The 14,997-nt window shown below is 39.0% G+C and overlaps 1 protein-coding gene across 1 annotated transcript in view; it reads left to right on the forward strand.

The window, feature by feature from the left end:
* The window catches only part of eml3 (EMAP like 3), a 58,642-nt gene that overhangs the window by 37,719 nt on the left and 5,926 nt on the right, over nt 1-14,997 (forward strand). Inside the window, exons 7-17 of the mRNA XM_061095630.1 lie at nt 2,385-2,420; nt 2,965-3,085; nt 3,427-3,576; nt 6,006-6,075; nt 6,221-6,331; nt 7,386-7,481; nt 10,606-10,740; nt 11,263-11,401; nt 13,250-13,401; nt 13,537-13,662; nt 14,766-14,897. Of these exons, the coding sequence (XP_060951613.1) occupies nt 2,385-2,420; nt 2,965-3,085; nt 3,427-3,576; nt 6,006-6,075; nt 6,221-6,331; nt 7,386-7,481; nt 10,606-10,740; nt 11,263-11,401; nt 13,250-13,401; nt 13,537-13,662; nt 14,766-14,897 (1,268 nt within the window). The remainder of the gene's footprint in view (nt 1-2,384; nt 2,421-2,964; nt 3,086-3,426; nt 3,577-6,005; nt 6,076-6,220; nt 6,332-7,385; nt 7,482-10,605; nt 10,741-11,262; nt 11,402-13,249; nt 13,402-13,536; nt 13,663-14,765; nt 14,898-14,997) is intronic.

Here is a 14,997-nt window from a genome sequence, read left to right on the forward strand (position 1 = left end):
CGTTAAAGTGTGTGTATGTGTGTGTATGTCCTATTTGGGCCATGGGCGCTGCCTAGAATCCCATCGACTGTGGGGTGGTTAGCCAAGCTGCCGCAGCACTCCAACTCGCCTGACTGAATGATGGATTGCCAGCTCTGCTGAGGAGAACCCCAAAACCACTTTTTGAAGTCTTCCCCAGTTCTATTTCACTTTGCTGTGGTAAAAAGTACCAAAACTGTCCCTGACGGTGACTGTCCGCTCAGATTTGAACTTTTTTCAAATTTGTTCTTTGATCAGTCAACATTTGGCCAATTTCAGATTGTATTTTGTAAAAGAATTATGGCTTCTTTTCATTGAATACCAGCAGAAATTAAAATAAGGTTTTAAAAAGCTATATTAGGGGTATACCTGGAATAACCCATTGGTTATTAGTAATCAAGCAGACAGGTAACAGATATTTGCAAGTGATATAAATACATTTACAGTAACAATTTGAATCTTGGTATCAGCATTTAGAATAACACCGCAAACTACAACATAAAATCTGTAGACACCCACTGTGGTGTCCAGGTGTTGCTGTTACTTTGTCTGTCCCTATCTTTCAATGACGGTAGGCCAAATAAGAGAAACATCTCTCTTTTTAATCTAATGCAGCTCAACCGGACCACACATCCTCCAGTAAGATCACACCTCTAGAACTTTACTCAAAACTGAATATTATAATAAACAACGTAGACTATTTATTGCAGAGGTGTTCCTCATAAACTTACAACTGAGTGTGTATTTGTAATTTTCAGTTGTTTGCACAGGCTGCCTAGTGTCTGACTAGAATTTATTTGTTGCTTTTGATGCCATTCTCACTTGAATATGTGTTGAAATATCAACGGATATTGCAGCTTAATGATGTTCTTTCATTTATAGTAATAGTTTTAATTATTTGTTATTATTAATATAATTACAACTATGACCCCCTAACTCCTAACTCTCAAGGTAGAATACAAAGATTTGTAATGGGTCGTCCATTATATCGAACATTATTAACAGACGGAATTCATAGATAGTTGGTGGTAAGTTTTTGAAAAAAGGAAAAGGGTTTGCATCATCATTCATAGGCTCTACATTAAGATGTTCTCTAGTTCACAGTGCACAACTGAGGTTAACACTTCATATTCTCGCAATTTGGTCTCTAAGTTGTTAGTCATCTGCTGCCATGGAAAGAGGCAGATATGTTTTTTCTGCCAATGTGTCCAAAGAAAGGTGTAGGGATGAAAATGCAAATTTCAGCATAATTTCGTTTAAATTTGAGAGCTATGGAGTGAATGAAAAAGGGTTTTACTTTTCTTCAGATCATAGAACAGAAAAAGTGTTGTTATGGTTTCTGGTAAGCTCAGGTATTATGTCAGTGATATGAGTAGAAGTCTGAATTCCTGCCCTGTGGTTTGCATGCCTCCACCAACAAATGCAGTTTCGGTTTACATTTTTTTTTCCTTCTCCAAGAATCATATAAAGTCACAGTGACCTTGTACCATCCAAATCTAATCAGTTAATGAGTGAGTTCGAGGGAACTTTGGTGCCAATGTGAGATGATACTCTGGAGGAGTTCTTAAGATAACATGTTCTGGAGGAAAAAAGGGTTCTGTGAGTTCATTGCAACTTCAACCTTTTATTCTAATCAGGTCATCCTTAAGACCAAGTAAGTGCTGTGCTTGATAATAGCTTGTGTTGCTAATTAAATTCCCTGTGGGTATTCCCGAAATATCACAAGGTCACCTTGACCTTTGACCTTGACCTTGGACAACCAAGATCCGATCATTTTATCTTTTAGACCAACTTACGTGTCTACCAAAATTCCCTCAAGGCTTTTTTGAGAGAACGTGTTCACAAGAGAGGATTGGGTTACAAAACAAAATCACAAACAACCTGAAAACATAATGCCTCTGGCCACTAGCTATCATCTGTGTGGAGGCATACAAATGTAACTGGTGTCCAGCATTTCTTTCTCAAAACCTTTCAGAAATCAGAAAGATTTGTTTGTAAATGCAGTAAAATCCTAGCTTTTTATTTTCACCCCTGGAAGCTTTTTCTAGTACTCCCCATCTCGGGACTTGTGTCATACTGTCATAGGGTCACCGGTGTAGTTATTCTCCTTTTTATTATATACAACTAAGAGTCAAAGCAGGAATTAGTTTTTCTTATTTCTTCCCTCTCCTTCACTGTCTCCCAACTGTTGTTTAAATGAGGATCCTGTCTTGGTAAATCTCTCCTCAAGGTGTCATTGCACTGGACCCGCCATTTAATTCCCCCCCAGCTGGCTATCTAAGCCAGCTGGACTCTGCTGTGATTTAAAGCTCAAAGTATGTCTGTGTTTATTTGTCTGGCTAACATTGGCTCTCAATCTCACACAGGATCCCTCGGGTCCAGAAGAGGAACCTACAGCCAAGGTAGACCCACAATTATATCACTGTGCATCCGAAACTATTTTTATGCAGGGAAGGAACGGAGCAGGCTGACGTTTAATGTGTGTTTCCTTCAGGCTGACTGGGACTTGACGGCAGGAACATGTTAGGCTACTTGTTTTATTCTTTTTCCTATTAAGATTTTTTGTATGATTGAGTTTCTACTTATTTTATTGTTTCAGAGGGTGCATCAAACTGTCTTGTGGACTATGTGGCCCAGAAGCCAGAGATTTCCCTCTCCTGATATAATGTTTACAAAGGCAATAATTAAAGGATGTGAAAATGTTGAGTTAGCTTTGTTACCAAACTTAATGGAGCAAATCCTAACAACAGGGAATGTATGATAGTCCATAAATAGAGAATATAGAGATTAAGTCCTGTATCTAAAAGGAAACTCTCTGCAACAAAAAAAATAAAATAAAAGGACTGAAAATGAGTGAATAGATAGAAGGTATAAACCCAAAAAGAGAAAATAAAGTTCGTGTGTTTACTGCTACGTTAATCCTCCTCTCCTGTGTTTGTCTCTTAGGACAGTCTATTAAAATGTTCATCCGAGGCCGGCCGATAACCATGTACATCCCATCTAACATCCAGAACTATGAGGACCTGAAGATGGAGCCGCCCTCGGAGAGACTGGAGCTTGACTGGGTGTATCCTTTCAAAAAAGCCACAGCAGTGTTTGGCATCTAGTGTCTATGTGTGAGGGTTATGTTATGTTACATTGTGTGCTCATCTCCTGGGTTCAAGCCACACAATGTGTCCCAGGACAATAACAGTCTACGAGAGCAGAGTCAACCACAGATTTATTAAGTTGTGGGTGCCATATTTTGAAAGGGACTGATCAGAAATGTAAAATAACATCATTAATGCATCCACCTTTATATAACATTTAATGTGTTTGAATTACACAGTCTGCATCGTTGCAGATGGTTGCTTTACTGAATGAAATGGAGTGATTAACATGAGTGCGTCCTTGACTCTGTCCTGTCAGCTATGGTTACCGGGGACGTGACTGTCGGGCCAACCTGTACTTTCTCCCTACAGGCGAGGCAGTGTACTTCATCGCCTGTGTCATTGTGCTTTACCACATCAACAACCGAACACAGCGGCACTATCGCAAACACACAGACTGCGTCCGCTGGTCAGTACGAGAGTATGTGTATCATCTGCATCCATAGACCACATAAAGTGAAACTTATTATCTGAGAATGAGATGAGAAGAGGTAGACTGACTGCTCACAGTGGGCACTACAGCTCGAACTGTTGCACAGAAATATTGGGTTTAAGAAAAGGTTACCCCATGATATTCTACAAATTTACATTTGTTTGTGAACCGTTAGATAATCTATGAGATTTAGAGCTGTTGGTAGGTGTTAATATTTTATATTTTGAGCAGAGCCTGGCTGAATGTAAAACTAAAAGATAAAGATAAGAGAAAGTCCATTACTATGATTCTTTTGGATAAAAGGCTAAGAATGTGTCACCAACATGATGCATACTTTCAGATGTAAAGCAAGAGTTAGGGATAAACCCTTCTATAAAAAAATGTACCACTGACATACAGTTGATGGCATTAACTTGTCTGTAACCTTGTCTATTTAAGACATGTACCATAAATGCCATCAGCCTGAAGACAAGGTATCTGAATATAACCCTTCTACTATAATAATTTGTAGCACATTAAAACCATGCTTAAGTCTTTATGCACTGTGATGCCAAATACCACAGTAAGTCTCCAGTGGTGTATATCAGGATTCAGTGATGTTTTCTCAACAACTCACACTGATCGGTCTGAACTCATGCCCGTCTCCTAATAATAAAACAACATAAAGCCATGAATATGAGCAACCTGAGCAAATAATGAGACTTACTTTGTTTGAGTTGGACGACGTCAATCTAATTATATGATTTTTTAAACTGATAAAGCATTTTTGTAAACTTATGTCCATATAGTCATATTCATATTTTATATAATCATTTTGGACAAATAAAGGAGCAGGGCTGAACAGAATGTGACAGACTGATTGTCAGGGTTGTGTAAAATAATTGATTTATAATTTTTCACAAATTCATATACAAAGTCCAAGAACATTACATTCCTGAAATAATGGATGTCTTGGAGGAAATGAGGGTTGAACTGTTCCCACATTATAGTCTATAGTTATTTAGGCAGTGACACTGTTTTTATTTCTGTGCTTGAGTGTCCCAGCACATTAGATCTGAAAGCAAGAACTGTCTCTTGAGCTTTAAGCACTGACTTTATTCTACATTTTGAACTGACACGACAATCAGGCAGGATACAATGTGTTCCTTTGTATGATTTCTGCTTGGCTCACTGACACTGAGGCCGTTCTCTTGTCCCTGATGGATCAGAAGGGATGTGACATTTTCCTGTGTCATACTCATCATTTGTGTTGATTGTTCCAGTGATTTTATTTATTTTTATGTAAATATGTTTAATTTCTATAGTTGCCAACTCATGTTATCTCCCCTTTTTTTGTCACAGTCTTTGTGCTGCTGTGTGACTCGGCAGGGATAGAGTTGGCTTAACCGAGTATTATCAGGGAGGAAACCTGCTAATATCTATCACAGTGTTCAAACAAGCTCTGACAACAAGGGCTTTAAAATTAAAGCTGCAAACGCTTTTAACACAATGAGTTAAATTACTATGTCTCTACATGTCCCCTCACTTTTACTTTACAGTTTTTTAGCTGTGAAAAGCTTTGATAAAGCCCCTTCATCTACCTGCCTAGTACCAGGATCACACAGACTCAGTTAAACTACTGTTATACTTTGTACATCCACTAGTATATGAGGGTGTGCTAGAGTTCTAGAGGTATAAATGTCGTAATCAGAAGGTGTCTGTACCACTACTACACATGCCCTTGTCCTGATGGACTCCACACATATATACATATAAGAACAACTATGCATCCATGGTCTGTACAGCTGTCTGTGTGAGTGTCCACAGAGTATAACACATGAGGCCTTATATGCAGTGGAGTTGATGGAGACAAAAACTGAGCTTAAAGAGGAGTAGATATTTCATATACATTCATCAGGTTTACAAAAACAAGAATTGGAAAGAGCTTATGTTGCTATGTGTAAACGGGTAACTCTTTGCTTACGCATGTATAATAATAGGGTGATAATCTGTCAGATGTTGTGTTGGCATTCTTTCTTTTGTTTTAGAAAGAGGTTATAAAAAGTATGAGCCTTCCATTCACTGTTAATATATCTATGCAAAATATGTGTAAGAACACTTCCTTCATTTAGCCATGATGGATACAATCCCATAAAGACATGTTGCAAATAGACAATCTATCTACAAATTCCACAAATGTCTATCCACACTTCCTGTTGGAAGTGAAGTGAATTTGACTTCAAAGTAAATGCACAACATTCATTTTGTTGCTGTTATTATACTGAGCGTAACTACAGAGCTTTTATTCGGAAAAGTTGTGAACTTGGGACTGAAGATTGTGTTGATCACCAGTAAATGTAAACATTGTTGGTACCTAAAGAACCCGTTGTTGTTATCGAGTTGAATTATTTTTCCTTTTCCTGCAGTCTTACCCTTCATCCTGACAAAGTGCGAGTGGCATCTGGCCAATCAGCAGGGGTGGACAAAGACGGCAAGGTGACTACTGCAATCAATTGCAAGGCCCCTGGAAACTTTGAAAATGCTATTCAATTTATTTGTGTATTAATGAACTTATTGTGTGAACAGTTCGCTTTGAAACTCTAACCATTGTACAGATATAAAGTTTGTGCATGTATTTTAGCCCCTGCAGCCCTGTGTCCATATCTGGGACTCCACTTCCCTGGTCACACTGCAGCAGATCGGCCTGGGAACCTTTCAGAAGGGAGTGGGATCAGTTGCATTTTCTTTTGCCGTGAGTACATGTATAAAATCTACCTTCCACAAACATCATTCTGTCTGTCTGTCTCACAAACTGTTCAACTTATCAACTTCTCACTTGGCTGATTGGTGCAATTTGGACACACTGTTAATAAGAATTGACAAGACATGCAACCGGAGTTCTGGAGTATTCATTGGGGGTGGGGCAGTGAGCCTTCACTCATCTGAGCTGAACATGTGTCCTCTACATCTTCACATAAACTTTAGCAGTGGTTAGTTGATAATTTAATAATTTTCCCCATATTTGACTGAGACACAGACACAGATGTGCTCTCCGTCACGGCATTTGTAGAATCACTTCCTGTTTGGCAATTTATATTAAAAGTAAATGCACATGTGCTGCAATGCTTCATATCCAGCTGAATTACAGAGTTTTTACTTTGACAAGTTTTGAACTTGGCTCAGAAGATTGAGTTGGATGTTTAAAAGATCTTTAAATAGACCTTTTAATACAATAGATGACAAGTAGCATCAAATCATTCAAACTAATAAAGCAAATGAACACAAAGTATGATCGCAAAGTTATGTAATTTCACTCTTCACTCTTCACCGTAGGCTAAATAGCTCTGCCTACAATGTCCAGCACACAAACAATAAAATGGTGGTTATTGACTAGGAATAATTCTGGAGGAGCTACGTAGCCAAGTGAACAGCCGATTTCAAACAGGCAGGTTTAGAAAAGGGACTGCGCTAGTTCTATAGAATCTCGAATACTTACTGACAAATTGTTTAACCCAACTGCAGTGAGGAGCAAGCCTTTATTTGAAATATGTCTCAGTTGTTTCACACACAAAAAAATCCACGACCTTTGTTTTCCTTTAAGTCATTGAGACGGTTTTTAAACTTGCTTCATACCAATAGAAATTATAAAGTCTCATCTATTGGAAATAATAAATGCTTGTTTTAGAAAGAGAAAGTGAAAGTAGGAGAAAGATGAATATGACATGACTCTGCCGATGTGCTGATTGAGTCAGTGCTGTGGAATGTTCTCTGACTGGTCCTCGTGTGTTCTGTGATGTTGTTACCAGGACTCTGGAGCCTTCCTGTGTGTGATCGATGACTCTAATGAGCACATGCTGTCAGTATGGGACTGCAACAAGGGCACCAAGTACGCAGAGGTCAAGGTAAAGAAAAGAACCAACACTAGCCTGATGGGTTCAGTCATGAAGAAATGTAAACTTCTCACCACTTGCTTTATTCAAAACTGGAACATAATAATCAAAACGTTTTTATTTGTGTACAATCAGCCGAGAATACAAAATACTTTAGAGGGAGCCCTTTGTTATCTTCATGGGGATCAGGTCATCATGGTACCACCATGTTTCTATAGTAGCCCAGAATTAAGCAATCCTTCTACATGCTTGGAAAGGGAGGGCGATGGGAAAGATATTCAGTTGGTTGGATTGTGCAACCTCACTGCCACATATATCCCACTAAATTCTACACTCGGAACCTTTAAACTGCACCTGGGGGGTTGCAGGAGAATTAGGGATGCTCAGTGGGAGAGACATGAGGAAAAACAACTGCTATTGGCAGAATTGCAGACATGCTCAGCCGATCCAGCAGTAGTAGTAGATGTGACACACTGCTCATGGTGGCATTTATTACTATCCTGAGTGCAGATTCATGCTCCTTCTTTGACTCATTACAGTCAAATCTAAACATGCAGACATGACATACACATTTTATGGTCAAAATATTCCAGACGATATCATGTTCTCTCATGCCGTGTTGCCATATTTGTATGTACACTCCATCTGTGGGTAGTTTTACTGCTGCAAATAGGCCAATGTAAATTAATACAGGGTATCTAATCAGGCCCCAAGTTGTAATCCAATGAAATCTTTAGAGCACTTGTTTTTAAAGAAATAACTAAGATAATAAACACAATTTCTGTGTCAAACCTCTGATCTGACCCAGCATCCTTAGAGGTCTGTTGCGTTTTAGCCTGTTTTACATCAGGTGGTGTTTATGAAATGATGAGACGCTACAGGGTTTGAGAATCCATGCAGAAATAAACCCCTAAAGACAAAGTATGTGAATCAATGCCCATGCTGGTGCATGTTTAATGTATGGATGCCTTTTATAAAGAGGGTCTGTTTGGAGAAATTTGACTTGGGTGGGGGTGTGGGGGGGTCTCTCTTAAGCTTTCATGGGCTTTTATCCCAAAATGCCTCAACTTCCCTGAGAGCAATTTCAGCACGGCTGTCATAGCAACAGTGTAAATATTTTATACAGGGAATTTGTCTGCCTGCGTGCATATATAAATGTGTGGGTGTGTATGTGTATGTGTGTGTGTAGTGTGTGAGTGTAGTCTGTGTTCTCTAATGCAGCAGGAGGAATAAATAGGAGGCCGTTTGATCTTGTAAATCAGTGGTTCTTAACCTGGGTTCGATCGAACCCCAGGGGTTCGGTGAGTCACTCTCAGGGGTTCGGCAGGGGTCAAAACACACACAGTATAGCCCGGTTCACACTAGCAATATCTGGCCGTTTTTGTCGGCCGTCAAAAAATTGGCTGCCCACAATTTGGTAACACACAATTTTTCTTCGCCGTGTCAGATTGCAAACATTTTGTTGCTTAGTAAAAATGTGTTACACAAAATAAATTCAGGCTACTCGTATTATTCGTGACGTCACACTCCGCAGTGATAAAGCTGGTTGCAGCTGATCACGCCACATTGCTTATCTTTGATATCTGTGCTGCTTGGTGCGCTCAGTAGTCGACTTGTGGCTGTTGTGATTGTACGTTATTCAGCAGAGCCAGCTTCAACAGCAACTCTTCAGAACAACAACGCTCTCAACGATTTGGTGTCACCAAATCGTACCATACCTTATTGCCCTTGAGATACTCACACTGTTTGTTACAACGTATTTGTGCGAGCAATCCTTTTCGATAGTAGACAATAAAATTAAGAAAAGGAACAGACTTTGTTGCGAAAATGATATGAAAGTGGCACTTGCCAAGGTGAAGCCGCGCATTCCCGAACTTGTATCTGAAAGGCAACAGCAAAAGTCACATTGATTTGCAGTAAATAGTCATTGAGTCATGTTTTTGTTGGTTTTTATGGTTGGTTTTGTTCTTTGAACACATTGATTTTGTGTGCAACTGATGCATGATTCATTTTGTGCACTAACAAATGATATACCTATGTTTTGAAGAAATCATATTTTATTGTTCCAATTACGAAGGGTTCGGTGAATGCACTGATGAAGCTTGCAGGGTTCAGTACCTCCAATAAGGTTAAGAACCACTGTTGTAAATCATCTCAAGTCAAGAATTGAATGGGCTTGGACAGGAACTTGTGTTTTGTGTAAGGCAGCATCCACTCCCCTGTGCGTGGTTCACATAGGGAGGCAGCTCGGAGCTGGACAGGCCAACACTGACTGTATAAACACACAAGTTCATCCAGCAGGAACAAGATAATTATACCCCCAACCCCCTCTCCACGGCAGCAGGGGAGTCCATATGCCACTTTACAGCACGGCCATGAATGGAGCTTTTTGTGTGAAAATTATGATTCTATTCGTTCTGCACATACTGTGTACATGAACATTGTAGACCTGCCTGTGGGGCTGTCATGTACACCACAGAAAACATCTAAAGCAAAACACACACACACACCTTCACAGTTCTGTTCAAATTTATTTAAAAACTTTTTTTTTATTTAAATAAGGGCTGCATGAACTGATATTTGGGCCCAGAAAACTTTTGTTTCCACTAACTCCTGAGAAAAATATCTGTCTCTTAAGCTTCCAAGTGCTCCAGTATGTTCACAAGCTACTCTCTGACTGTCTGTCAGCTGTTTGTTTTTTAGACACATTTGGTAGATGCATTGTTTATTTAAAAAGATGTAGTTTCTGTCTTTAATTTTATTAATGAGCTCAACAGTTTGTCCATTTTCAAAACATCAACACGTTTTAAACTTGTAATCAGTTGCACAAACTGTCTTGTACATACAAATATATATTTTGAAATATATAATATAAATAATAAAAAAGAATACTCAAAAAGAATAACCAGTAATCTCTCTTATTGTTATGTTAGCATTTCATCCACGTTATCAGACTAATAATATCAGCCTATTAGACTGAACCACAGGATCAATTTCAGGGCGACAACAGACTTTTTCCAGATTTTCACCTTACAGATAAATGTACAAATGGACAGTTGTTGCTTCCTGTCGTACATTTACTGCAGCTTTTTCGTATTTGTTCAAAGTTTTCCTGATTTCCTGTGTGTGTCCTCAGAGTACCAACGAGGCTGTGTTTGCTGTGGAGTTTAACCCAAGCGACAGCACCAGTATCATCACCTGTGGTAAATCCCACGTCTACTTCTGGACTCTCAACGCTGGCCAGTTCACCAAGAAACAAGGAATCTTTGGAGTAAGTTTATTTGACCTCTGTATCCTGACAATATTTGTGTCACCTCAGTTCCCACATTGTCATTGCATGAGCAAGGACCAACGACTGTAAATGAAAATAGAGGATGTGTTTCGTATCCCTCCCTCTGTCCAAAAAATCATGGAGGTGAGCTCAAATATCGATTCTAACTCTTAACTGGACTGATTTGAACAACTAAGAGGTCTTAGTAATCCAGCACACAAATCTGAAGCAGAAATTTACATTCCTAAATCCCCCAAAAAACTGTAACAGTTCTGAGCTGTAAAGGTCCACTTTAATATCTAGTTTGCATCTACGTAATATACAAAATATATATTTAGCCTATACAGTAAATGAGTACTGTCACAGAAATTAATTGTTTATATTCATAGTATAAGAAGAATAAAGCCAATTCATTTCAAACAAAATGTTTGACAGAAATGTTCATATTATAGTACCAACTTTAAGAAACATATATTGCACGTTGAAATGGTTATGAACAATAGTCTGTTTTTTCTGTTTCAGAAATACAAGAAGCCCAAGTTCATCCAGTGCTTTGTGTTCAGTCTGACTGGAGATGTTCTGACTGGAGACTCTGAAGGCAACATCCTGACATGGGGGAAATCAGCTGCAGATATCAAAACTCTGGGTAAAGGAGCCAAAGGTCAGTGCTGTAATTATTTCACTTCAAAACTAGATGTTAAGCTCAGCTTTGAAGCTGAAAGTTGAGGAGCTGATGTTAGAGCCCTGGTTAAACCCGTAACAGGATTAAATGTTGAGGCAGTTACATGTGTATTTCAATTATTCAAAACATGAAGCCTTGCAAACGAAACTTGCTTTACTGATTCAGAATGAGCTCTTTCAATATAAGCAATGCATACATGTTAATCAGGTACTGGTTTTAATGTTCTATCTATATGCAGCTGTTATCAGAAATTATTCAAACACACTTTCTGTCGTGGTAGATTTAGTTGTGTGTAACATTGTTGTTTAACTGAACTAAATAATCTATAGTGAATGCATGTTTTACAAATGTTTGCAAATAAAATCAAATATTATCAAATTAAATCTGTCAATTACATTCAGGCTATTCATTCAGTAGTTTGGCAGACACCTATCTAAATCAACTTACAACTGAGGAGCATTTCTAAAACTACGGCCTAATAGTGTTCCCAGACACCCAGAAACTGGGTTGATTGATTGGAATCTCTAAATTTAATCTTAGAGGTTTAGTTAAAGATGGTGTTCCCTCATCCATGTAGATGTTTCATAAGAGTTAATATTTATATCCAATAGGGATTGGTATAGTTGGGTAATATTGAAGTTGCAGTGATATGAGAATCTATGTGAGCAGAAAACTGGACCCCAGGAAGTGGCGTATATTGCAAAAAGAAGGGGTCCCGGCACAGAGCCATGGTGTCGCACTGTTGTGTGTCCACACCATAAAAAATTGAAAAAATGCCCATTAAGATAGGATTCAAACCCAGAACGTGCTTTGCTGAGCTTTGCTGAGATGTCCATATAGGAGAGATCGCATAGCAGGATGTGGTGATTCATTGTATCGAAGGCTGCATATTGGTCCAAGAAGATAAAAACTAAAGGATAAGCTGCGGTTCTAGCAGCCCTTTGGGTTTCAATCACAGACAAGAGAGCCACTTCAGTGCAGTGGCAGCTCTTAAAGCCCAACTAGTTTGGATCAAGGAGGGCCTTCCATTTCCGAGACCTGTTTGAAAACCACTCTCTTGATAGCCTTACAAAAGAATAGAGACTGAGAATGATTAGTAGTTTTCAACTTGAGCAAGGTCGAGTGAAAGCTTCTTGATTAAACTCTGTCAGAAACAATTATTATCACTTGTGACTGCTGGCACAATGGTGGGACATACAGCTTGGAGAATGTTGGTATGAATGATGTCCAGCACACAGGTAGTAGCTCAATTACCAGTCAGGAGTATTGATACTGAGACAGGGAGTGAATGAGCATTGAAACTCCTTTGGGAGCAGTTTCAGCTTTCAGTCTTCTGGGTAAGTCTCCACAAGCTTTGCTTATCTGGAATGTTGTGCAGTTTATCACATTCTTCCTGTCAGATTCTCTCAGGCTCAATCAGATTGGATGCAAAGTGACTGGCATCTTCTGGTTTACCAACAATTTTTTTTTTCATGTTGGATTGGCACCTCAAGTACAGTCAGAACATTTTCCTGAAGACGATCCGCTGTTGTCTTGGCTTTATCCTTAGTTCATTTTCTAGCTGATAAGTGAAATGTCACCACAGTCTCAGGCCCAGGATTCTGGAACCAGTTTTCTTGAGGCACTGCTGTATTCTCAGTTTTTTATTTGATTTTTTTCCATCTTTATCTATGAGATGACCACAATCCTGCTTGCTTGTTAAATTTGTTTTTCTACTTAGTCTTTTCTTGGTTCAAGGTCCATACTTAAACTTTCAAATTCACTTCTTCAAGCTTTTTTTATTTACTCACTGATGAAACAGCTTTGTCTGTTTCTCATTTCCCACAGAGACCCTGCAGATAATGCGTCAAACCAGAGCCCATGAAGGCAGCGTGTTCACCCTGTGCATGCTGCAGGGCGGCGGTCTGCTCAGTGGAGGAGGGAAAGACCGCAAGATCATCCGCTGGAGTGCTGATCTGGCACCTGAGAGAGAGTGTGAGGTGAACCACAACTGTATGTGTGTGTTTGTGTGTCTTTGTGTGTGTGTGAGGCTGGTGACAGGTCTGACTTTAGAAAGTGAATTTACACTCAAATAAAACGCAATGCTATTGGATTAATATTAATAATTTTCTCAGATTCCAGAAAACTTCGGGGCAGTCCGCACCCTCGCTGATGTGGATGGGGAGGAGCTGTTAGTTGGTACTACACGAAACGCCATCCTCAGAGGCACCTTCTCGGACGGATTTGTGGCCATTGTGCAGGTGCGCTCATAATGTGGTTCTGTATTAGCACTGTCAAGCTTTTGGATGCCTGCTTGCTATTTTAGGATTAGAGTATTTTGGACTGAAGCTGTCAGACACTTAATGTATTGTATGGTGGTAAGAACAAGTGCAAACACACACTTCAGAAATTCGACAGGCGAACAGCTGATGAGTCTGTGAAGAGTGCGGCCAAACAAAATAATGTTTCTATTGAGAAATACTTCAATAATTAGGCTACATTTTCATAAGCAGGAATAGTGTTGGTTATCTAGCTGAGAAGTCAGCTACTCCTGACTTTGATTTAGCTTTATTTCAAACTAATAACGACTTAGACGAATGAAAAAAATACAGATAGGAATAGAATACGATGGAAATTCATAAGTATTTAAAACATTAGTGTATTCTTAGTTAAAGCCCATTTCACATTATTTTGTACATCAGTTAATTGAACATACGTTTATACATAAATTCATCAACACAGCATGGAATGTGAGGAGCAGCAAAGCTGGAACCAGAGTGTTGCTATTGTGTGGTTTAAAACACTAATGCCTTGTTATTCACAAATCTTCAATGTACAACATTGCCATTTAAATAAGCCACATTAGAGAGACTGTGTGCTCATTATTCTCTTCAGTGTCACACACAAATCAGGGTCAAATTTCTGTGTCAATTTTAAAAACACAATGTTTGGTTAAAGGTTAAAGAATGGATTAAATGACTATTGTCTATTGTATTTTCTTTTACGGCTTATAATTTATATTGTTGATTCCACTGATTTCATATGTAAGATCATGTCTTCGCTTATATTTTTGAAAGGTTTTTCACGAAAATATTTTTTACAATTGCCCTGCACTTCTCTGTTGATCCAATTTCCCTTTTCCAGGAAACTGTTAGAAGAATAGAAGGAAACGAAAACTAAGAAACTGCATACGTTTCTGCATCTCTGCAAAAACACATCCTGCAAAGCATCACACTCACACCGTAGAATTAAATCTTTACCTGATCTCACCTAAGATCCAGCGCATCTAAGGCACTCATTATTTTACTGAAAAAGATGAACACTATTTATGTTGTGTCACTTTGTATGTGGGTGTGTGTCTCAGGGTCATGTAGATGAGATGTGGGGACTGGCCACACACCCCTCCCAGAGCATCTTCCTTACCTGTGGTCACGACAGGCAGGTGTGTTTGTGGAACACAGAGGAATATAAGCTGGACTGGTGCATCAGCCTGGAGGTAGGAGAACCATTTTCCTTAATGCAACAACTTTATTCGCAGTTAGGATTTTTTTCAGTATATTAATAGTGTTTATAAACTATACTTGATACTCATCATT

Source organism: Limanda limanda, chromosome 22 (assembly GCF_963576545.1).
Source record: "Limanda limanda chromosome 22, fLimLim1.1, whole genome shotgun sequence".
NCBI classification, from domain to species: Eukaryota; Metazoa; Chordata; class Actinopteri; order Pleuronectiformes; family Pleuronectidae; genus Limanda; species Limanda limanda.